This window comes from Candoia aspera, chromosome 14, assembly GCF_035149785.1.
Source record: "Candoia aspera isolate rCanAsp1 chromosome 14, rCanAsp1.hap2, whole genome shotgun sequence".
In the NCBI taxonomy this organism is placed as follows: Eukaryota; Metazoa; Chordata; class Lepidosauria; order Squamata; family Boidae; genus Candoia; species Candoia aspera.
Genome location: NC_086166.1, coordinates 6,479,875 through 6,502,867, shown reverse-complemented (window position 1 = coordinate 6,502,867; position 22,993 = coordinate 6,479,875). Strand labels below are relative to the sequence as shown.

Genomic DNA, 22,993 nt, shown 5'->3' with positions numbered 1-22,993 from the left:
GGAGCTCAAAGTGGAAAATCTTTACCAACCCTCCCCATCTCCAACATGCAATTCTCAAGCTCCATTTTCCAGGACCGGATATTCCTCTGGAAACCTGCAATTCACAGGATGCTACATTCTGTACCAGACAGTAGCATGGTTCACACCTCAAGCCAAGCCAGGGGTGGCAATCTGTGGCGCACCAGATGTCGAACTGCGGATTCCAGAATCCCTCACCACTGACCACGTTTCCTATAATTCAGTCTCTGGAGGGCCACAGATGGTCTACTTCTGCACCAAGCCCTGGTTTGTTTAACTATGTTTTTTAAAACAGATCACCACTGGTCCACATGCTAAGCCATTCAGGGCAAGTTACAAACCACAATGGCTGAGTCTGCACAACACATTAACCCCAAACCAAACAAAGCACGTCATGGCTTCGCTGACAGGTGAATCCGGCAAACTCGATTCCATTTTGCAGGGACAGATATGTCAAGTGTACCCCCAGAGAGGCTGGGATGTTAGTGCAGAGACTGCTAGCTTCAAGAATGCTCACTTGCTCTCCAGCATGAATAGCTCCTGTACTTGTTTGCATTAAGCATCTGCATTCTTCTACTCAGCATTAGCGGTCAACTGTGGCCCTATCTCAGCTTGAATGTGAAAAAGGTCTCCAATCCCAGTTAAGAGGGGACCTGACTAGTACTAAGATTCCAAGACTGCATGGGAAATGCTAAACTATGGGTAACTAACAAAAGGAAAGGGGAGGGAGCAAGTGACTAGAGCAGTGTTTCTCAACCTCGGCCACTTTCAGATGTGTGGCTATGCTGGCTGGGGAATTCTGGGAGTTGAAGTCCACACATCTGAAAGTCGCCAAGGCTGAGAAACCCTGGACTAGAGGCTTGAGGAAGAAACACACGTCTTCCTGAGGACGGCTCTGATTCATAGCTAGCTTTCACCCCCAGGCAGAGGGACTCCAGCCCATTGCTCATTCAGTCCCAGGCCTCGTTAATCTCAGCCGGAGTGCTGCCTCATGAGGCTCAGAGACTATCTTCTCGAACCCCAGATTTGCAACTTAAGGCTCGCTGGCTGAGAACCAGATCGTAACTACTCCAAACCATAGAAACACACTCACTTTTCCGGGCAACCCGTTGGTTTTGGAAAACGGGTTGTCTGCCAGCCTCACCGGCTTCACTGGGCAGGTGGAATCACTGCAGAACTGCTTCGGGGCATCGTTCAGGCTAATGGAGACCACCACGGTAATGTTTTTGGGCAGCTCGTGCTGGGGCCCCTCCTTTTCAGGGCCGTGACGGGACAAGCAAGGGTTCTCCAGCCCGCCAGCTGCGCTGTCTAGTAAAACGCCATTGAACACTTTGGCGTGGCCGTTCTCCTTCAACAGGCCTTTGGACTCCTCGTCTGAGTCTTCGGAAGATTCCGCTCCGTAAGGGACCAACGTGCTGGGGCTGCGTCTGGACCTGCCGTTCATGACCAGCTTGGAACAGGGCTCGCCGGGGGGGGTCGGCTTGGAGACCTGGTTCGCAGCCGAGATGGTGGACGTGCTTGAGGTAGATTGCACTGCGGAAGGGTTAGAAATGGTGGACGACGGGGCAGGCTTGCTGAGGTTGTCCAAGGTACCGCTGGCGTGCGACACGCTTTGGCGAGCAGGCAACTTGTTATTGTGAATACTGAGGGTGAGTTTTGGCTTCTTGGAGGGATCCGGGGGGGCAGCAGCAGTGGACCTGTTCACGGTCCAATTTGAGATGGACATGGCAGGCGGTGCGGAAGGAGACTTGACGAGGGAAGCATTGCTAGGGATTGCCACAGTACTGCTGGGCGTTTCCTTCAGGGATCCAGTTCCATTCAAATGATTTGAATTCTGCAATTATACAAAAGGGGGGGAAAAACCCAGAAAATAAGAGATCTACTTCCAGTCATCAGTTCCTCACCCTTTCTTCCTATATTGCTACAATCTCGTTTCAGGAATAAAGCCACAGTTGTATTTCTTCAACCGTGGTTTGATGTGGTGTCTGAACCGTTGATGGCTGAACTGGCCAACTGTAGACGGAGCCAAGGCTGCGCAAGGCACAGCACACAGGCCGTCTTGTGGCGGATCAAGAACCTGAGGCTAAGAGAATGGAAACACCAGCAACTCAAACTTTGAGTGTGCCTAGATATTCAAATCGTAATGTGGGTTCTCCCTGTGGTGACACCGAGCCCAAACTTTGTGCTTTGCCACGAAGTTCAAACTGAGCTGCTGCGATCTGAGGATTTCAGAAAAAGAAACCACCAATCTTCCTTTAGGAGCAGTCAAACATTAGAGCTTTATTTCAACCCACTAGATATGAGTTATTATTTCTGCCTTAAATAGAGGATCTGTCTGTCTAACCCAACAATCACAGAAGTTTACTTATGGTACACCATCCTAGGAGAATCCGACTGGAAGTATGAGGCTCTCTTACAGAGGGAAACGGGCTCCAGGATGATCAGTGGAACTCTTGTAGCTCAGCTACCTTTGAAGAAGCCTCAATCATTCCTCTCTGCTCTCACTCCACAATTACAATCTTCCCTTAACATTGGGAAGGAAGATTGAGGAAGCAACATGTGCAGGACAATTCAGAATCAAAGCGGCATAACAGAAGTTGGGAGAAAGCTTGAGTTGCTCCATTAAATAGGAAAAGAGTAATGCTACGTTAAATATTTTCACATGATGGACAGATTTCTTCCTGAACCAAACTTCTGAAGGTGTTGCTACGTTTATTTCCCTTACCTTATCAATGTATTATAAGACGTATGGCATGATTAGAAGAACTTTATTTTACAAATTAAACTCTGGCTCTCTAAACAGCTTCTTTGATGACCCTGTACTTAACTGAGAGCCAGTTGGGTGTAGTGGTGAAGGCACCAGGCTAGAAACTGCGAGACCGTGAGTTCTGGTCCCGCCTGAGGCACAAAGCCAGCTGGTGACCTTGGGCCAGCCACTTTCTCTCAGCCCTAGGAAGGAGGCAATGGCAAACCCCTTCTGAAAAACCTTGCCAAGAAAACTGCAGGGACTTGTCCAGGCAGTCTCTGAGAATCAGACACGATTGAATGGAATTTTTAAAAAAACAAAACACCTTACCTTAATCATGTGTGGAGGGAGCTGAGGTCCAATAAACCCTGGAGTAGTTTGTTTATTACTGACCACCCGCTGATTGATAACAGGTCGGGGAGAAGACTGCCCTGGCATGTGAACTGAATGAATGTGTTCGCCACCATTTTTCATGTCGTGGGACCTAATAAATAAAAAGCCATATTGAGCCATGTTAACTTCTCCTTTCACAAGCCTGGTATTCTTTCCTTAGGCTGGCATCCATTCTACCCTACCGTATTCCCCCCACTCAAAAAACACCCTAAGTGGTGTTTTATGTTACTATAAACTTGAGGCTGAGAAACTACAGCTGGATTCCCACGTCATCCTTCTGACCTCATTCACAGGCTGGGGGACCGAGAAATGCTGGCAGCCAGATTCCTGGCTCTGGAAAGAAGAGGCCGTGGCCTCTTATGTGGCCTAGAGAAAGAGCAGCTGCAGAGAGCTTCCTTCCTCACTCTGGGTCAGCCCTTCGAGGTAGTCCCGACAAGAAGCACACCCAGAAGTGCTAGCTCTACCTTTATTGTAAGGCTACATCAACAGAATCTTGCAACTCTGAAGGTACATCTCCCCCGCCCCCGCCTTTACAGCCCAAGAAACTGGGGAGGGTCCCTTCTGAGACGTTTGCCATGCCCCCACTGCTTCTGTGGGCTCAGCCGCCTCTTATCTGACTGTTGTCTAGACTGCGGCTCTTCCTCCCGTCTCCCAAGGTCATTCTCACAGACCACCGCACTCTGCTAGAAAGAACACTGGGTATAAGCTGTCCTAGGGTGGAGGAATGAAAAGTATGAAACTGGGGTCCCATCCTTCAGCCAGGCTACAGGTAGTCCTCATTTAGCGACAATTGGACCAGCAATGCGGTTGTTAAGCAAAGCAGTCACAAAGTGAAACTGACTGTGTTTATGATCTTACTTCAGCTTTCCTTTGCTTTACAGACCCGTGAAGGTTGTAAATGTGGCGACTGGTCGCAAAGTTACTTTTTCATCACTGCTGTAACTGTGAATGGTTGCTAAATGAGGCAGTTGCTAAATGAGGACTACTTGTATAGGGATCACTGGGATGATGCTGCATGTGTCTTCTGCCCCTCTTCGATCTCCCCTGCAGACATGTTTCTGGCCAGGCCCAACTGGACCAAAAAGTCTGCTTTATCTCACTGCTTGGTTCTAGCCTGAGTGAATGTATTTCCTTCCTCTGCTTTTTCTCTCCCCTCTGCCTAGTGCACGTCTTGCCGGTGGGCTGTTTTGAGAGACGTGATTTTTTAAAATATTGACCCTTTTAAGAGCTTGTTGTAATTAAAATCCCTTGCTGAAATACTGCAGTCCCCCACCCGAGATCTAGAGGTTGATCCTGCTGGACTTCCTGTCTGACCCAAATTTAAACCGCAGAGGGAATAGTTTCTCAAGATCAGAAAGCGTTAGACATTACGGAGAACGATGCTGGGAAAGAGGAGTGACTCTTCCATTTGCAAATAAGGTTTGCAGGCCAGAAGTGGGGCAGGTCATTGTGCCAAGACAGAAAACCAATTTTGGAGCACTTGAAATTACCTGATATAAAAAAGCACATAGGCTTGTTGATTTAATACAGCTCTGATGTCACTGTTTGAAACAGTGGAGTCATTCATCTGGTACCACTGCCCGTTACTGGCCTAAAAAACAACAACAAGAAAAAAACCCATTGCTCTCTATAAATCAATTCTGCAGTGTGAGGTAAAGCAAAACCCCAACCTCTTGCATCACCCTTATCTTGAAGAAGGCCTTTGGCTCCCACCGAGGCATCAGAGGCCCTTTTTAAAAAATAAAACTGGTGGATGGGAGACCAAGTCCATGCTTTGTTTAAAACTGGATCCCACCAGATGTTTCTCTTCTAGGAAGGGATGCAACTGGTGATCTGCCAAAACGGATAAAAGCCATTCCATGCCACAGATGTTACGTGGCTGGATCCGGAAGGAGGCCTGGCCTGCAGAGCCGACCTCTGTATCTGTTGCTTTTCAGTGTTTTTGGCTTCCCTGTTTTAAAACCCCCCATCATTTCTGCAGGAAACTGCAGTAATACATCCTTAAAGATGCATTACCATCTCAGACGCTTCCATGAATGCTCCAGAAGACAGTGGCATAAAGTTAGGAAAGGCAGCTCTGCTTTTCAGAAAGAGTCTCGGTTTTAATTGGAAAATAAAAGGCCTTCCTTAAAGCTGGTGGGAGGAGAAACTGTGCCCTCTACTGGGACTGAAGTGAAATACACAGAGTGATTCTCAACCAGGGTCCCGTGGCACCCTCGGGTTCTGCAAGGGGTCACCAGGGAGATCACAATTTATTTAAAAAATTATTTCCAATTCGGGCAACTTCACATGAAAGAGGTAAGGTTCATTCTTTATTTTTAGTTTAAGAGCACTGTGAATGCATATAGACAGACCTACCCATGAAACAAATATAATAATTTTGTAACTTCTGACCCATACTTGAGCCTGAATGTGCAGGGGTTCCCCGAGGCCTGAAAAGTATTTCAAGGGTTCCTCCAGGCTCAAAAGGTTGAGAAAGGCTGTTCTATACAATCAAAATATTTTGTCTAGCAGAACGAGAAAGGAAAGGATTGTATAACTAAAAAGAGACTAATATAGCCTTTACATTTTAGAGCAAGCATTTACTAGTGTCTAAAAGTACGCACAAATCTTTTGAGAGCATGAATTACCTTAAAGCAGTGTTTCTCAACCTCGGCAACTTGAAGATGTATAGACTTCAACTTCCAGAATTCTCCAGCCAGCATGGGGAGTTGGCTGGGGAATTCTGGGAGTTGAAGTCCACACATCTTCAAGTTGCCGAGGTTGAGAAACGCTGCCTTAAAGAATTAAATGCCTGGGATCAAATCTCAATCCCTTTGCAAAGCTCACTTTGGGCAGTCGCTGAATGTATTCCTACAGTGCACTAAATCATGGCTTGGCTCACACTCTAAGGAGTAAGAATGTGAGCCAAGCCATGATTTAGTGCATTGTATAAATACATTCACAGTGCCCAATGTGAGTTTTGCAAAGGGATTGAGACTTGATCCCAGGCATTTAATTATTTAATTTAATTTAATTTATAAGTCATAATAGCAGAGGTCGCGCATTTGGAAAAGCCGCCACTTAGCAAAACACAGGACCGCTTATTATGCTGCTACCTATACTCTCTGCCTGGCCTACCCACAGGGCTGTTATAGTTATTAAAAAAGGACAAATGCTGCTTTGAACGCCTTGATGAAAAGAAAAGATAAAATAATAAATGAGACCGAACAAATCTGAAATGATGTACTGTATATATTAGACATCTAAGTATTTCAGGGCACAAGGATCACCCCCATATGATTTGGGATGTAGGTGTTTACATTTTATGCAGGTTTATGTTTAGTACTTCGCATAACAATGTATTCAAAGTAATGGATTAGTGGAATCAACTGTTCTTACTTCGCTGGGATAAGAGTTTGTACTGCTTTCCATTGCCATCACCCATTTCAAATTGTAACCAATTATTACAGAACGGTCACCTGCTCTGTAGTTAAGAGCAGAGACCTCACACTGACAACAAAGGTCCGCATAGTTAAAGCAATGGTGTTCCCCGTAGTAACATATGGCTGCGAGAGCTGGACCATAAGGAAGGCTGAGAGAAGGAAGATAGATGCTTTTGAACTGTGGTGTTGGAGGAAAATTCTGAGAGTGCCTTGGACTGCAAGAAGATCAAACCAGTCCATCCTCCAGGAAATAAAGCCAGACTGCTCACTGGAGGGAATGATATTAAAGGCAAAACTGAAATACTTTGGCCACCTAATGAGAAGACAGGACACCCTGGAGAAGATGCTGATGCTGGGGAGAGTGGGGGGCAAAAGGAAGAGGGGCCGACCAAAGGCAAGATGGATGGATGGTATTCTAGAGGTGACGGACTCGTCCCTGGGGGAGCTGGGGGTGTTGACGACCGACAGGAAGCTCTGGCGTGGGCTGGTCCATGAAGTCACGAAGAGTCGGAAGCGACTAAACGAATAAACAACAACAACACCTGCTCTGACACACCTTCTTTAACGGCTGGAAACAGTGAGATGGGAAACACAACAAGCGTTTACCTTTATGTAGCAGTAGTAATGTCCAGCGTGACAGCTGAAGCCCGTATGGACTAGCACTGCGTAAAGTGCATAAATTATTGGTTCTCCATTTGGTTGGGACATGTATGGTCGGACATCTAAATACTCTGGGTATTTCACCTCCTAAACCAGACAAGAGAGGTACTTCTGAGTTTGCATATCAAATCCAGTTTAAAAAAACACAGAGCGAGAAGCAACCTCATAAAAGTTAATTTTTTATATTTGTCTCTACAGAGGACATCAGTTCACACAATTATGTTTGTGAAAATACCACAAGTTGGTTACCTTGAGCATCCAACAGCCCCCCCTGCCCCCCCAAGCACTGTTCATTTACTCAAAACCATTTTTATACAGTCCTCTGCCTGGTTTAATCCTATACAGCGTGGTGTACTTTCAAGTCTTTATCATTCATATTGCTAAGGCTACGCTATGAATCACGGAAGTTCATTTTTTACCTTTGTGATTTTGCCACCACTGAAATTTGCAAACCGTTTGAGGGACAAGGTGAGGACATTTGAAGCCCGATGTATCGTAAACCGCTTGGATGCAGGAACCATTTTTTTACACCTAAAACATAAGGGAGATTTAAGACTTTTCCCCCCCTCGTATGGAGCATTTCCTGAAGTTCATGCAACTACTTTCTGTTGGGAATTTGTGTTTCAAACAGGTTTAGATTTGCTTAAAAACATGGAAGAGGAGCCAACACATTACTCTTCCTTCTACACCTAGGCTCACCTCCTTCAATATTCCCCCAGGGCAGTGTTTTTCAAACTTGGCAACAGGTTGAAGTCCACACATCTTGAAGTAGCCAAGTTTGAAAAACACTGCCCTAGTTTGCCGGGGGTGGGGTGGGGTGGGGTAGGAGGAAGCCTTTTCATTTCCCTCTAAGATTTTCCTCTAAGTAGGACACGCGCATTTAGGAAGCAAACACAGGGCAAAAAAGACAAGACATACATACCATGCCTTGCTAAATAAACTATACCATAGCAAAACCTGTTTAGTGTTAAATGTGGGGTTTTGTAACCATGCAAGACACACAAGAACAATCAGCCTAGGAATTATAGAACATATTAATTCTCCCTCTTACTTGCTACATTTATAGGCATTTTCACCATCCAGCTGTTCGGGCTTGACAAACTGCTCCAGAGCTTTGTTGACACTTTGAGCTGACTGAAAGAAAAGGGGGGGGGGAAAAAACTTGCTGGGAGCGGTCACAAGCAAATAATTCAGTACAAATACTCACAATAGCACTAGGTCTGGCTGGGATCTTTGTGGCAGCGGTGGACAACTGGAATACCTCAAAAGTCTTGCTGTGACCCAGAGAAAGCCCCCACCTACTTTTTCCAGAGCACCCCTGGCCAGATTAACTCAAGAACAAGGGTATCTCTTGGCCTAAAAATGGGGTGCAGCCTCACTCTAAACCAGTGTTTCTCAACCTTGGCAACTTTAAGAGGTGTGGACTTCAACTCCCAGAATTCCCTAGCCAGCCATGCTGGCTGGGGAATTCTGGGAGTTGAAGTCCATACATCTTCCAGTGCCCAAGGTGGAGAAACACTGCTCTAAACAGACAGAACGCTTTCCAGCTATCTAATGCTTTACCACCATTGATTTTGCAGAATAAATTCTCCATATCCTTTCTCTGTATCCCCTCTGCCCAGTAACACAGTAATGGAATTTCCAAGGTTTTAAATGGGGGCGTAAGAAGAATAAAACATTCTTCATACAAAGCCTTACTAAAGAAATGGAATCCATTGTTAGAAGGAGGGGCAAGAGTCCTGAGTTTAGAAGGAGAAAAATTACGGAATATTCATCTGTGAACCACTGGAATCCCTCAGGATCTGAGGCATATTGCCATGGAATAGCTAGCTATAGCTACTGTGGTGGAGAAGAGGGCAACAACAGAAAAAATGCCCCATTCTTTTAGATCCCATTCCTAATGGGAATGATAAGAGGAAGCATCACTCTGGGATATCAGGGGTTAGATTAGATGGCTGTTTTGGTCTGGTCCAGCAGGATGTCACTGGTGCTTACAAGTATGGGGAAAACGTCTACATTTGTCCTTGCAAGCAAGTGTGACAAAATAGCCTCAGGAACAGGGGTCCTCAGTCATATAGACAGTTATGTCTTGACCGATGACAATGCTTTTATATTTTCACCTGCAAAGTAAAAATAAGGCCTGCATTTCCTCAGCCATTCACGCCTGGGATTTTCTGCATCAAATGCATTGTGCTAAGTGTCATTAAGAATTTGCAAAAAAAAAAAAAACCCAAAACAAAGCACCAAAGAAAACGAAAGTGTACCTTTATTTCCAATGTAATATCCAGATACGGATCAAAGGTATCTGAAACACCTTTGCAATTCATGCATTTTACTGCAATTAAAAGAAAAGGAGCAGGTTGAACATATTATGAAAGGAAAAATCAGAATATTCGATATCCTCAATGAACTTTAAGAAATATTCAGAGAAGGGAGCTAGTTAGGGGTGTACCTCTAGATCTGAGATATCCTCCAAATATCTGATGAATGAAGGTGGTCGCCTGGGTATGTCTGTCCAATCTAGAAATAAGTTACAGGGGTAGATCAAACATAAACATTAAAAACCCACCTATCGGTCTAGGGATGGAAATCACCCATCAAGAAAAGAAGCATAGGTTGCCGCTTACTTGTTGCTACCATTCAGACATGCTTTCTGCATAGCGTCAACAGTGTACCTTAGGAATTCATGCGCATCTTCTTGATTGCCAAAACGGAAATGTTTTGCTATTCCTAGCAAGTAAAGGAGAAAGTCGCATTATATATTTTACGACAGCTGTTGTAAGAAAATAAAAACCGAAGTGCAGATCAGGCCTATTAAGCTGCACCAACCCCCTTCCAGAGACACAGTAGCCTATTAGAGGCAGAATGTAACTCCTCTGGGGGGGCTATTTGGGGGGGAGTCCAAAGGATCAAAGATCCCCAGTATGATAGAGCAGTCAAAACACACCACTTAGCCCCCGTGTTTAGCTCAGTGGCTGTGGGGGCCAAGTGCGGGTCAAAACCCTCTGCGTGCACCCGTGCCAACATCGATAGAGCCTTACGTCTAAGATCGTTTATGACAGGCATCGGCTTGATGACAGTGCCGGAATTAGAAAAAGCCTGGTTGATGTGACCTTGCATGGTGCACATCATGCAAAATCCTTGTTCGTGACCTGCATGCAAAAAAAAAAGAAAAAGTTATATCCCGTTATGGTATCTCCGTACTTGAGAAACAGGACAATACTTCTGGCAATGTTAATCCCCACAATAAACAAAGGGGGAGGAGGAAGAGACTGGGGTCGTGTAAGAGCCAACACAATATGTGTCAGCCTTACCAGGTGGACCAGACAGGAAACACAACCAGATGAGCTAATTCTACCTTATTCTTAGGCTACATGGACAGAATCTCGCAAGTCTGAAAGTACAAATCTCCCACCATCTCTTTTACAGCCCCAGAAACTAGGGAGGGTCCCTTCTGAGCCTCTTGCTCCACCCATTGTGCAGCTGTGGGCTGTGCCCTCTCTTATCTGACCGTTCCCTAGGCAGCATCTCTGGGCCTAGTCTCCCAAGGTCTTTCCCACATACCATTACAATATGAATGATCACCGATTGATTGAATAAATAAACAGTACATTAAAATTGCAGCATCCTGAGAAAGCAAGGCAATTCTATCTGTGACATATACATCTGTGAAAATATTTAGCAAAACATAGACTTGGAGTAGCTCCTCTGTATAGAAATATTTGCCTTGCTGTTCCTGCATATTTGGGGGGAAAAAAACAGAGCCAAGCCCAGACTGAACCACCCTTTGAAGAATATGCATTTCAGCTCAGACTTCCTTTTTCAAATGTTTAGGGGAAAAATGTTATGAAACATACTCACAGGTTTTGGAGTGTTCATAGGAAAGCATGTAATTGGCAAGGGGAGGGGTGTATGTCAGACATTGCAGAGCGGAGTTCAGGAAACAAGTGTTGCCAAGATTTTGGAGACCAGCTCCAACTCGATGCATCTTTTGCCATTTTAAGCAGATCTTCTCTGCCGGAAAGAGGACCTTCTGGGGCGCTGCAATCCCATCACCGATAGCTATCAGAAATTAGAGATCAGGAAATAATTATGGTTATACAAAAAGATTAGGCAAAGGCATAATTCAAAAGCCAATCACAGGATGGTTCCCCTTCCCTTTTCCTGGATAAACTAGGCACCTGGGGAACTCCAGTTGAAAGAAGGGCTGAAAAACTCTGACGTTAATTAATAAGGCGATCAGAAGAATAGCTGGATTAGTCCCTTAAAGTGAAAACAATTCAGAGTGTCACATTCAGGTCTTAAAGCTAGCAAATTTATTGTGGCAGAATCTATTTTGTCACTTTTTTTTTATTTCCCCCTTTTCAATTTATGGTAAATACTTTGCTAACCTTTTTTCTTTTTTCTGTATTACAGCAAAAGATGTGGCTTCTTTTATTAATATATTAGACAGCATAAAGATGAACATTAAGGAAACAGAAATTTGAAGAAATATGTCCTTTAGTTTTAGAGGAGGCACATATGCACTCAGTGGAGATTTTCTGAGGAAAAGCATTTCTCTTCTCAAACACGCAGGAAGGAATACTTGATGGTGCGTGCTTGCTACCCATTTCCTTTTTTTAAAAATGAATTTCATGCAATGATAAAATATAGAGATCTGCTCTCCCATTCAGCGGGGAGCATCTTTGGGTGTGTGTGTGTGAAATACACCTTTGCACACTGACTGTTGCAACAATCACAATCCATTTTCGGAAGGAAAGGCTATGCAAGTCACGTACATCTGCAGGGTTTGGCTTACCTTATAAATCGGAATGACCTGGTAGCGGAGCTTGGTCTCTGCAAGAGGAATGTGAGAGTAGCTCTTGCCTCCTGGGATGCAGCCAGGCAAAACAAGTAATTTAAGTGCATCACTTCCCTGTGCGTGGGAATATATTCCCCCCCACATTCCCCCTCCTGCACACTTCACCCTCAGGAAGTGGCACACTGAACTTTGCCAGGGAGTCAGGAAATGGTGCTGGCTCACAGGATGTTTTTTCCTTGGCTACCAAGAGGTCACCCAATATAAAAAAGGGCCTGAGGTGATGCACAGCATATGAATCAGTCCCCAGAGCAGATACTTAAAGCTTCATTTACAAAGGAGTTACAGGCTGTATATTAATGGGTTGTTTTATATGGCCAGCTAGCCAAGAGCATAATATTATACGCAAAAGTAACTTCCAATTCAAGTTTCATGGCTCAAATTTACCTTCCAGTTTCCAGCTGGATGTTGGTGTGACTTATTCCAAAGCCCCAAGACGTATGCAAATGAAAATGGAAACCGTGGAATTAAGTCACTGCAACCAAGACCACCAGACCGATTTCTAGGTCAGAATGCGGCCCATCCTGGATCCCGTACCTCTGGGGTGGTGTGAAGGGCTGCCTTTACCACTTATTTTTTAATCATTTTTCTAGCAACTTGGCACTATAGATAGCAAAGCATGTGCCACAGGAAGTTGATAAAAAGCTAGAAATCCACTTGAGAAACAGGTGTACTGTAACTTTTTTTTAAAAGGTTCTTTGCCTCTGTAAACCCTGTTGGATGGTGTTATCCTAAGCACCTCGTTTTATTTTGGTATGAAAGAAGAAGAACTGAGAATCACCGAGAATAGCTTTTGCAAACTGCTGTGTAGCGATAACCATTAAAAAGGGTTGGCCCGTGCTTTTAAACAGTGTCTGGAACTTACACAGCTCTTTGGCGGAAGGCTTGCATTTATCTGGTCCTGATGCACTGGAATAGACTGCAGCTCCTGGCACTGGTCCCAAGGAGATCTTGTGTTTCGGAGCTTCTAACGAAGACGACACAGCGCCCCATCCTGTAGTGCCTGAGTCCATATCACCGGAAGCTGGTGCCACGGAGCTGAAGGGCTGCTTCTCAGAAGCCGAGGGCTTTGAGGACTCAGACGTCTTGTCAACTATGGTCATGGTTCATCTCTGGAAAAGAAAAGGGTGGGGGGGAATCTTTAGCGCATGGCAGGCAAAGCAGAGCAGTCCTTATTCAGTACTCATTTCCAGCTGTTCTCGATTTCAGAGAACTACTCAGCCAGCAAGGTGAGAATAGAGAATTCAGCTCATTTAAAGGAAGAAGAGAACACATGGTCTCTTTTCCTCCATGAAGGAAAACCAGCCAAAGAGAGGCGAATCTTTCAGATGGAAGAAATGCATTATCATATTGTTTTGTAGTACTCTGGCTACTGAAAGCCTTCTAATAGTTTTGAAGGAGCAGCAGGCATTAAAAGAAAAAAAAAACCACCTAGCTAAAGCTTATGAAAACTATATCTCATGGCTACGTGGTAGCATTAGCTCCTCCAACAACTTATGGTGGTATTGATTTTAAAATAGCATTCTTTAAAAAACAAAACAAAAAACCCGACACACGCCGGCTTCATAACCAAAAAACAAAAACGAATTGCAACCAGACAATACAAACTTAGTTGGGGATATCTGTATGACTTGTGACTTAGTAAAATCAATAAAATAATATAAAACGCACAGCTACCTCCTCACCCTTTGAGCCAATATAATTAATTCCATTCACTCAAAGAAGTGGTGGCAATATCTGTGAAACCAGATGGTGACATAGCTAGGTTTACTGGTCGCCAGAGAAAATTAAATCAATTCAGCATCTACAATAACGCAAGCCTCCAAGTTTTACTGGCCAACCTAACATTCTGCCAATTTCCCCAAGGACAGCACTGCCCCCATTTGGAACACTGATGCAGTGGAGGTCACATTTCCCTCTGATGCTCAGGCCAAAAGACAAAAGTGATGCACAGCTGCCTTTGGATCACATACAGTGTCGGGATGAGCCCGTTTTGTAGAGGTGGGGAATATGACCGTGGTTGGTTGTAACTATAGTCGGTGTTCTTTTTATTTTTCTTGGCTTTTTCCCTTTAAAAGTCTTTCTATTTTACCCCTATTTTAGCTACCCAGAGTCACAATTTGTGGATTGGTTGGTTGGTTGATTTATTTATTGGGTTTCGGGGCAACCTGACTCCAAAAAGGCTCTGTGGGCAGCTTACAATTCTTAAAAAGAATATGTAATCAAAAAAAAAAAAAAAAAGGAACATGAGTGTCCAGACAAAACCACATAAATAACATCCTGAAAAAAAATGGCCAGGGACTCCACAAATACCCCAACCCCAGCCCTGGGAACAGAGACTTCCAGAACATTTGATGAGTGGGAGCTGTATGCATCTCTGGGAGGAAGCTGCTCCAGAGGGCAGGTGCTACAGAAAAGAATTCATGCTTCCTCAGTTGCAAGATAACAACATTTAACCGAAGGGACCCGGAATGCACCTACTCTGCCTGATCATACAGGATGGGCAGAAACAATTGGATACAGGTGATCACTCAAATAAAAGTCAAGGAGCACAGTGAAAAAATGGGACTCATATTAAATATAAAGAAGACCGAACTCATGACAACAGGAACAACCACCAGCCTTAGAATTGACAGTGAAGATATTGAAGTGGCAGATAGCTTCTGACTTTTAGGCTCAACCATCAATAGTAAAGGAACAAGCAGAGAAGAAACAGGCCACAGTTTAGCACTTGGTAGAGCAGCCATGAAGGCCTCGGAAAAGATATTCAAATGCCATGATGTCTCTTCACTTACAAAGTTCAGAATAGCGCAAGCAATGATATTCCCTGTGAAAGCAAAAGTTGGGACTTTGAAGAACCAGGATAGAAAGAGTTTTGATGCTTTTGAACTCTGGTGTTGGAGAAGACTCTGAGAATCCCATGGACAGCCAACAGAACAAACGGATTGTCAAATAAATCAACCCAGAGTTCTCACCCGAGGCACAAATAACCAGCCTCAAATTATTACGCTTTGGATACATTATGTGAAGACCTAGCTCTTTGGAAAAGGTTCTAATGTTCGGAAAGGTGGAAGGAAAGAGAAGAGGATGACCAGCAGTAAGGTGGAGGGACTCAGTTACAGCGGTGATGGGTGCACTGTTGGAAGACCTGAAGGACCAGGCTGGGGACAGATTTTATTTATTTATTATTCAAATTTTGTTACTGCCCATCTCCCCCAAAAGAGGGACTCTGAGCGGTTTACAATGAAATTAATACTATAACAATAAACGTTAAAATCCCATAAAAATAAAAACAAGTTACAAATATAAAATACAAAATAAATAAATATAGAATCCAAGTGGCTATAAAAATTCCAATCCGGTGGGAGGGGCTCTAAGGCATGAGCCACCCCAAAGAATGACTACCCACCTTCCCGCCCCAAGCGAGACAGCAGAACCAAGTCTTCAGGGCCTTCCGGAAGGTCAGGAGTGAAGGGGCCTGCCTCAGCTCCAGGGGCAAGATGTTCCAAAGATTGTAAGAGAGAAAATCTATCTAAGTGATCGCTAAGAGTTGGCACCAACTGGATGTCACATAATGAATCAATCATGTCATGAAGGGCTTTAGAGGTGACAGCCAACACCTTGAATTGCACTCGGAACCCAACCGGTAACCAACGCAGCACACAAAGCAACAATGACACATGGGCATAATGAGGAGTGCCCATTACTGCTTGTCCCACTGCATTTTGGACCAGCTGTAGCCTTCAGATGAGCTTCAAGGGTAGCCCATGTAGAGCACACTGCAATAATACACACACACACGTCGAACGAATGAATGCTGAGAAGGATGAAGAAACACACAAAGCTGCAATCATACTGCTGTCTGGAGAAGGCACTCTGGTTGTTACTCAAAGGGACACTGGCCCACTAAAGCTAAAATATACTGCATAAAATAACCGTCATGGTGTTGCATTTTTCAAAGCTGAAGAACCAACAGTAAAACCAACTTGTATAAGCTTGCTTGTGTTACAAACTATTTCCCATTTTTTCTGATTGGGGTGGGGAGGCAGTTAAGGGTTACTCCTTGTTTTAAGCCTATTCCATTATTATTTAAGCTGTTTGGAGCAGGCCCTGGGGCTGAAAAAAAGAAGGCTGAAATGGAATTACTCCTTATAATAATTCACTTCCATGAAGGTAAACTGAGGGGTGACTGCTCCCAGGTTACCAGTAAACTTCATGTGGGGGTGAGAATTTGTTCCAGGTTGTAGCCCAACTTTTAAGCCATTGCACGATGAAGTGCTTTCTCATTTCAATACAAATGACAATTTCCTGAAATTAATCTCTTTGCAGTTACAAGGAAAAGATCCTGGTTCACTAGCAGAATACCTCCTTTCCATGTAGAAAGTCCATTTCCAGAATCTAGCATCTCCAGGTTGAGCTGGAAAAACTCCAGAAATCTTGGAAAGACACCCTTTGATTGTGTTCAAACATGGGCTAGAAAGACCAATGATCTGGTCCACTGAAAGGCAGCTTCTTACATTCTTACTGTGAAATCAGCAACACTTTAAGTCCTCACAACCTCCTGATGCTCGTCTAATAAAGCCCGTGGTTTGACTGAGAATGGATAAATACTGCAAGCGTTTTTACATGCACAAGATTAAATAAAGTAACATTTAACAGCTCTCCTGCTCTAGAAAAACCACACATTCCCAGAAGTCCCTATTAAAACTCATTTCCTTCACGGAATTATAAAGCTAAAATTACCGAAATTGCACAATCATAGAACAAAAATCACACTGAGAAAGGAGCCTCTGCACCAACATGCTCAAGTATTTACTCATTTCCTGCATGTGGCTGTTTGTTCTTAATTTGAATAGCAATGAAAGCACATCTTAAGCAGAATTCTCTTTTTCCCATTAACTAGGAAAGGTACAATATACAAAGAGAAGGGAAAGAGGTAAGGTAAGATGTCCCTTGTTTTACAAACAAGCCTATTACGGGGATTGCTGGTTAAGAGTTCCCTTGCAAGTCATCTCCAGATTTGTTTACAGAAAAGGGGAAAAAACACATCAGCAAAGAAGACAACAAGCCAAAATTCATTTGGATGACAATAAACTACAGGCATAGTACATCATTCCAGAGGTGCCTGGAGCAAAGCTGGCAATAAGAGAGAACTCAGAATTGTCAACTGCTCAGATAATTTGCCTGCAGATGGGAATCCAGACAAAGGGTACATTCCTGGAGGAGTGGGATTCTCTTGTAGGAAAGAAGGGTGCAAAATGTGACAAAAATGGTCAAAAGGAAAAGGGTAGCAAAGGAAAGACTGAAAATCAAGCTACAGTAAACATGGCCTTCCCTCAAAAACAAACAACTGATGAATCAGGTAAAAGGAAATATTTTCCTCTCTTAATCAGCTACAGTAACTGAGAGGGAGTTAAAAGCCACATGCACAGTAACTGTTACGTGATTTCTGGGCTTGCTTTCTGACAGACAGGCTTAAAAGACCCCACCATCCAATGAAATGAATGGGTGACAAGGGATTCCACCGGTCTGTGCAAATTCATTTAGGGCCAGACCACCCTCCCAAGTGAACTGGCCTCAGACAGGGCTGACTCTCTTCGATTGACTAGAGATTAGCTTTCTTGTGAGAAGTCTCTGATGGAAAACTGGAAGAAAGTTAAGCTACTAGCCCAAGTATTTCACACTCCTTTTTTCAGGAGCAATCAGAAAGGACTTTAAAAGGCCACTGGTTAACTGGCCATGCCGCGAGTTTCACATATGATTCTGCATGAAGTGGGAGGAGGAAGAATACACCTATGCAGTGCCGGCTGAAGGGTATATGGCGCCCTCAGGCCACATTGATTGGCCTTGCTGCTTCCCGCCGATGCAAAGGTTTGCATTTTTAGAATGATTTGGAAGTTGGCACTCCCTGAGCTTCCGCTGCCGAGCCTTAGCCAAAAGCGGGCCCTGCGTGTGTATCCTCGTACCACACCTGTGTGGCAGCTGCCTGAGAAGGAGCAGGACGAAACAGAAGATACGCTTCAAACATCACACCTAGCGATTGTTTTTAAACCATGGTTTCCTGAACAAGCCCTACTAACCTGGTTCACAAGTTCCACCAAGCCATAAATTTATTTAATTTTTACCCCACCTTCATTATTTTTATAAATAACTCAAGGTGGCGAACATACCTAATACTCCTTCCTCCTCCTATTTTCCCCACAACAGCAACCCTGTGAGGTGGGTTGAGCAGAGAGGGAGGGACTGTCCCAAGGTCACCCAGCCGGCTTTCCTGCCTAAGGCGGGACTAGAACTCTCCTGCCACGCCTGATTGGCTCTTGGGCTGAGGGAGGGACTGGCCCAAGGTCACCCAGCCGGCTTTCATGCCTAAGGCGGGACTAGAACCCACAGCCTCCTGGTTTCTAGCCCATTGCCTTAACCACTAGACCAATAATCTGTGACCCCCCAGCACCCAAATATTACACTATCAAAATGGCTGGATTTGCACAATGTGATTTTGGCTGTTTTTGTGTACTTAACGCTTGGGATGGTGGTGAATTTTCTCCAAGATTCACAGCCACCATTAAGCCTCCCCTGCCATGACCAGTATGGAGGGTTTTTAAGAGTGGGGGTCATAATGGTTTGCCTCCAAAAGCCTCTCATTCCTGTTCGTATCCTTAAATCCCACCCCGCCAAAGCAGCTTAACATTTTCAGTCACACCTCTTGTTGTGACGTCAACCTCCTGAACCCCTACAGCAAGTTGAGAGGCTGTGCTGCAGCCACCAGCCTCTCAAAAGGCCCCCATAAAATCAAATTAAATATAATAGAGCAGTGTTTCTCAACCTTGGCAACTTTAAGACATGTGGACTTCAACTCCCAGAATTCCCCAGCCAGCAAGGTTGAGAAACACTGTATTAAGAGTTTAGGACAACATACAAATGGTCTTTAATCCATTGGACTCTTTATTATGATATGGGGAGACAAGTAATTTCTTAAAACTAGGATGGGGGAACCCAGAAGCAAGCCACATGCACTGGATGTAGGAGGCCCAATCCCTGGGGTCCAGTAGAAGGATCTAGTATGAGCTGAAGGGAAAGACCTTAATGAAATCCCTGAAGAGACACCCTCAAAGGGGACAATACTGGGCTAATGTGCTAATGGTAGTTGGATCAAGTATACGGCAGTTCCCCCTCTTGTACTTCTAAGAATACATGACAGCATTGTAGCTAGATGAGCATCATCAATGTAAACAAGGATAAACATGAGCATTTTAGTCGCCTTTTCTACTTCTCTGTAACTTCCATGCATAACTCCAGTTAACCCTCCCGTCACCAAATTCCCTGTATGCCTTTATCTGGACTAGTTAACATGTGACAATTGTCCCTACACTTTACTAAGAAAAAATGCTTGAATATCTCATGGCTATCATTTGAAATATTGTAATACGGCATCTCCCCATAATCTGATGCTCAGTACATACACCACAAACACAATACCCTTACAGGTGCATATTTATTGTTTCTACATGGAGGCTCAAGCTGGATAAGAAAGCTGCCCAGGCATGAACTACTGCGCTACAGAGAGGAGCCTTTTGTGCAGGGAATGGGAAGTGCAAAACTGTAGGACTATCATAAAGTAACTGGCACACTACTGACTCCTTGCATTAAAGCACACCTCTGTTAAAATCCGGCAGTTCTATACTTACTACACTAATCAAAAATATACAGAGGTAGCCCAACTAATGAGAACTGGAAGCAGAACTGCAATACAGTTTTAAAATTTATTTTTACACAACCTCAGCAAGAACAATACCTTTAACAATCACAGTGTAGACTGTTCACATTTGTCTTTGAACTTTAAAATGTATCTAATTGTCCAATTTGCATTCTCTTTGAAAAGAAATGTACCTGGAACTCAACAGAACACAGCTGACCTTGTAGAGCAAATGCCATGATTAAATCCATTAGATCTCTAATTAGAAACCTAGAATTATTTTAGGGACCTAGATGAGTATGAGTGTGAACTTCTAGCAATAAACTCCCACTTCCACTAGTTATATTTTCACATAAAACAGTGCCCTGTCCTCTACTTACGATTCCAAACTGATTTATTTTTAAGAGCTTCTAATTCTTTTCTCTCTTCCAGCTTTGATCTGCTGCCTGAATCCTTTCAGTTTAACCACAGCGTTTTACAACTAAGTTAACTGGTTCTCTTAACGGATTTGATTTCACCTGCCTGAAAAAGCAATTAACTTGCAAGGAGTATTGTGTGTTTAAGGCCACCTTTAAGGTAGATTTACGGTCATAGTTTCATGGCATCATTTATGCCAACCGAGGCTAGTATTTCTATAAAGCAGCACAGAGCAGTAATCAGCCCACAGCGAAAGCAAGCAGACAATCTATAATGAGCCAATTTCCCTTAGTCCTAGAAATTAATATTACAGGAGCATCTGACAGACGTTTCCTTGAGAAGCTAAGTGGGAAGGAAAAGCCATATTCACAGTCCTATTCTGAATTATACTACCTTGGGATTTATCATGCCAGAGTTCTATCATTTGCACTAAAGGAAGAGCAACTTCATATCAACATGTCTCACAGCAAATGTTCATGCAGGAGAAAGATTTACCATCCTTTTCCAAATCCAGTGGCATCTGCTGCATCCCTTCTCCTCAAAGGGGGAAGGAGAGAAACAGGAGACTGCCAACTCAGGCCTAAGACGCCACAGAGAATCCACGACACCGGCCTCAGTTAATTTCCATCCCCACCGTACCAAGGCCTGATTCCCAGACGCAGGGGGCGGAAAGAGAAGACAGGACTGTAAAGGAATCACTCATTTGAGAGGCAGTGACCATGGCAACCAAGCCAGGGAAGAAACACCAATGACAAGTGACTTTAAAATCCACCCCCTTCAACAGCAAAAGCAGGAAGGTGGCCTGGGCCACAGGAGGAGAAGGCAAAAGTGAAGGCAAGTAAAGCAAAATAAAGATCAGGCACAGTGGAAGCAGGGAGCGAGCCAACGCAGGCCACTCACAAACTGGAGGAAGGGGAAGCAGCCTTTGCCCAAAATATAGGGGGATCAAAATCGGGGCGACAGGGTCCAAGCCATCCCGTGCGGGAAACCTGAAGAGGTAAAAGCGAAAATCATTCAGAAGTCCTCAAACAAAGACGGGCGGGGTGGGGGAAGGAGGGAGAGATGCCTATACAAAGCCACCAACAAGCCTTCTTCCTGCAAACCCTTTTGCACGCCCGTGCACGCTCCCCCACCCCCCGCCATGGATCCGCGCCCCAGGATGCCCCCGGCAGCGCCTGGAGCAAAGCACGAGGGCGCCTTTCAAAGATGCTCTCCGCGCAAAGTCGCACTTCGCGCACTTCGCCCTCCCGGCTCGGAGGAAGGGGGTCGCCGCCCAGCCGAATCGCCACCCGCCCCCCCCACGCGGCCCAGGTGCGGTTATTGTTCGCCGCGGCAGGTGAGCAGAGGCGGCCCTCCGGCGGGAGGCTCAGGGACCCCCGGCTGCCCCGAGCCGGACTGCAACGCCCATAATCCCCGGCGAGCAAGGCCGGCTTCCCCTTTCGCCACGCCGGATCGGAGGGCCGCCGGCACCGCCGGTGGGGGCAGGCCGGAGTGGCCCGCAGGGGGGCGCGGGGATGGGGCCCGCTCCTCCCCGAAGCCGCGGGGGGGCGCCGGGACGCCGGCGGGGAGGCACGCGCCCGCCCCCCACGGCCCCGGGCCCCCAACGGCCCCGGAGCGCGAAAGGGACCCCCACCCCGCGCGCGGAGACACACCTCCCTGCCCGGGCTCCCCCCGCAGCCCCGGAGGAGGAGGAGGAGGAGGAGGAGGAGGGGGCCCTCCAGCTCCACGCGTGCACGCCCCCGCCTCCCCAGGGGGGGCCCGCGACCTTCGCCCCCCCGGCCGCCGCGTGGGGGTGGGCAGCGCGGCGGCCGAGGGAGTGGGCGGGGCCTGGCGGGGAGGGAGGCAGGCAGAGAGGGGGCGGCGGCAGGCGGAGGGGGCGCTCCCGCCTCAGCAGGGGGGCGGGCCGAGCCGCGCAGGCCGGCGGCGGCCTAGCGCGCCCACCCGCCTGCCTTCCCGCCTCTCCTCTCCCGGCCGCCCGCCCGCCCGCCGCCGCCGCCGTCGCCGTCGTCGTTACCTGGCTCGGCGCTGCCGGGTCGCTCTTGGCCTCAGCCCGCCCGCTCCGCCCGCCCGCTCCGCCTCCGCCTCCTGCTTCGCCCGTGTCGGGGAACAATGACGTCCCCGCTCCGCCCGGCCTCCTGCATCCGGGGCTCCGGCGGCCGGCACAGCTCTGGGTCACACGGGGACCAGCGCCGCCCCTACCGACGGCGGGCGGCAGGGGGCGCTGCGCGCGCAGGCGGCGGGGGCGGGGCCGAGCCGGCGCCGCACGCTGGGCCCCAGGCTGCGCCCGCGGGCGCCCTCCTGTGCCTCCGCCGGGGGACGGAAGCGGCTTTTCCTACCTGGCCTTCTTCCGGGTCCGGCTGTCGCCTCCCCGGATCGCCCGGTGGTCTCCCGTCCTCCGCTCCCCCCTCCGCTTATTCCAGATCAGGCCAGGTCGGATGGGTGCAGCCTGGGCTGAGGACTCCAGTTCCCACCATGCCCGGCCGGCGCACTTGGAGGGTCGGTCGGGCTGAGCAGCAAGAGGCCAGACCCAGACCTGACCTCCCCCTTCCTTCCCCAGCGTGGCAGGTAGCGTCCCATCCTCCCCAGCGCTCAGTGGGAGTGGTACCCAGCCCCATCTCCCGCAGGAGGGCTGCTTGATCGCCCTCCCCGTCTCCCACCTGGGCAGTCCCGCTTCCCCTGAGGTGTGGGGAGAAATCTTAGGGACTGGCATCCTTGGCACCGTTGTGTCTAGAAAGGCGGGTTCGAAAGTGAGGGGGAATTTCTGAAGCACGTGATGGCATTTG

General features: G+C 46.5%; 1 protein-coding gene across 4 annotated transcripts in view; it reads right to left on the bottom strand.

Annotated features, from left to right (window-relative positions):
• USP42 (ubiquitin specific peptidase 42) overlaps positions 1-22,278 on the bottom strand; it is a 31,037-nt gene extending 8,759 nt beyond the window's left edge. Inside the window, exons 1-13 of one of the 4 annotated variants that reach the window (XM_063315027.1) lie at positions 22,225-22,278; positions 12,966-13,212; positions 11,104-11,304; positions 10,284-10,394; positions 9,870-9,972; positions 9,695-9,762; positions 9,507-9,577; positions 8,294-8,376; positions 7,662-7,773; positions 7,189-7,329; positions 4,648-4,748; positions 3,095-3,248; positions 1,112-1,852 (exon numbers count right to left, since the gene is read on the bottom strand). In XM_063315027.1, coding sequence (XP_063171097.1) covers positions 1,112-1,852; positions 3,095-3,248; positions 4,648-4,748; positions 7,189-7,329; positions 7,662-7,773; positions 8,294-8,376; positions 9,507-9,577; positions 9,695-9,762; positions 9,870-9,972; positions 10,284-10,394; positions 11,104-11,304; positions 12,966-13,203 — 2,124 coding nt within the window. In that variant the 5' untranslated portion in view covers positions 13,204-13,212; positions 22,225-22,278. Of the gene's footprint in view, positions 1-1,111; positions 1,853-3,094; positions 3,249-4,647; positions 4,749-7,188; positions 7,330-7,661; positions 7,774-8,293; positions 8,377-9,506; positions 9,578-9,694; positions 9,763-9,869; positions 9,973-10,283; positions 10,395-11,103; positions 11,305-12,965; positions 13,213-13,785; positions 14,169-16,617; positions 17,509-20,603; positions 20,805-22,224 lie in introns of those variants that run through there. The other 3 variants (XM_063315029.1, XM_063315028.1, XM_063315025.1) reach the window with 3 other exon arrangements.
• Positions 22,279-22,993: the final 715 nt, after the last annotated feature.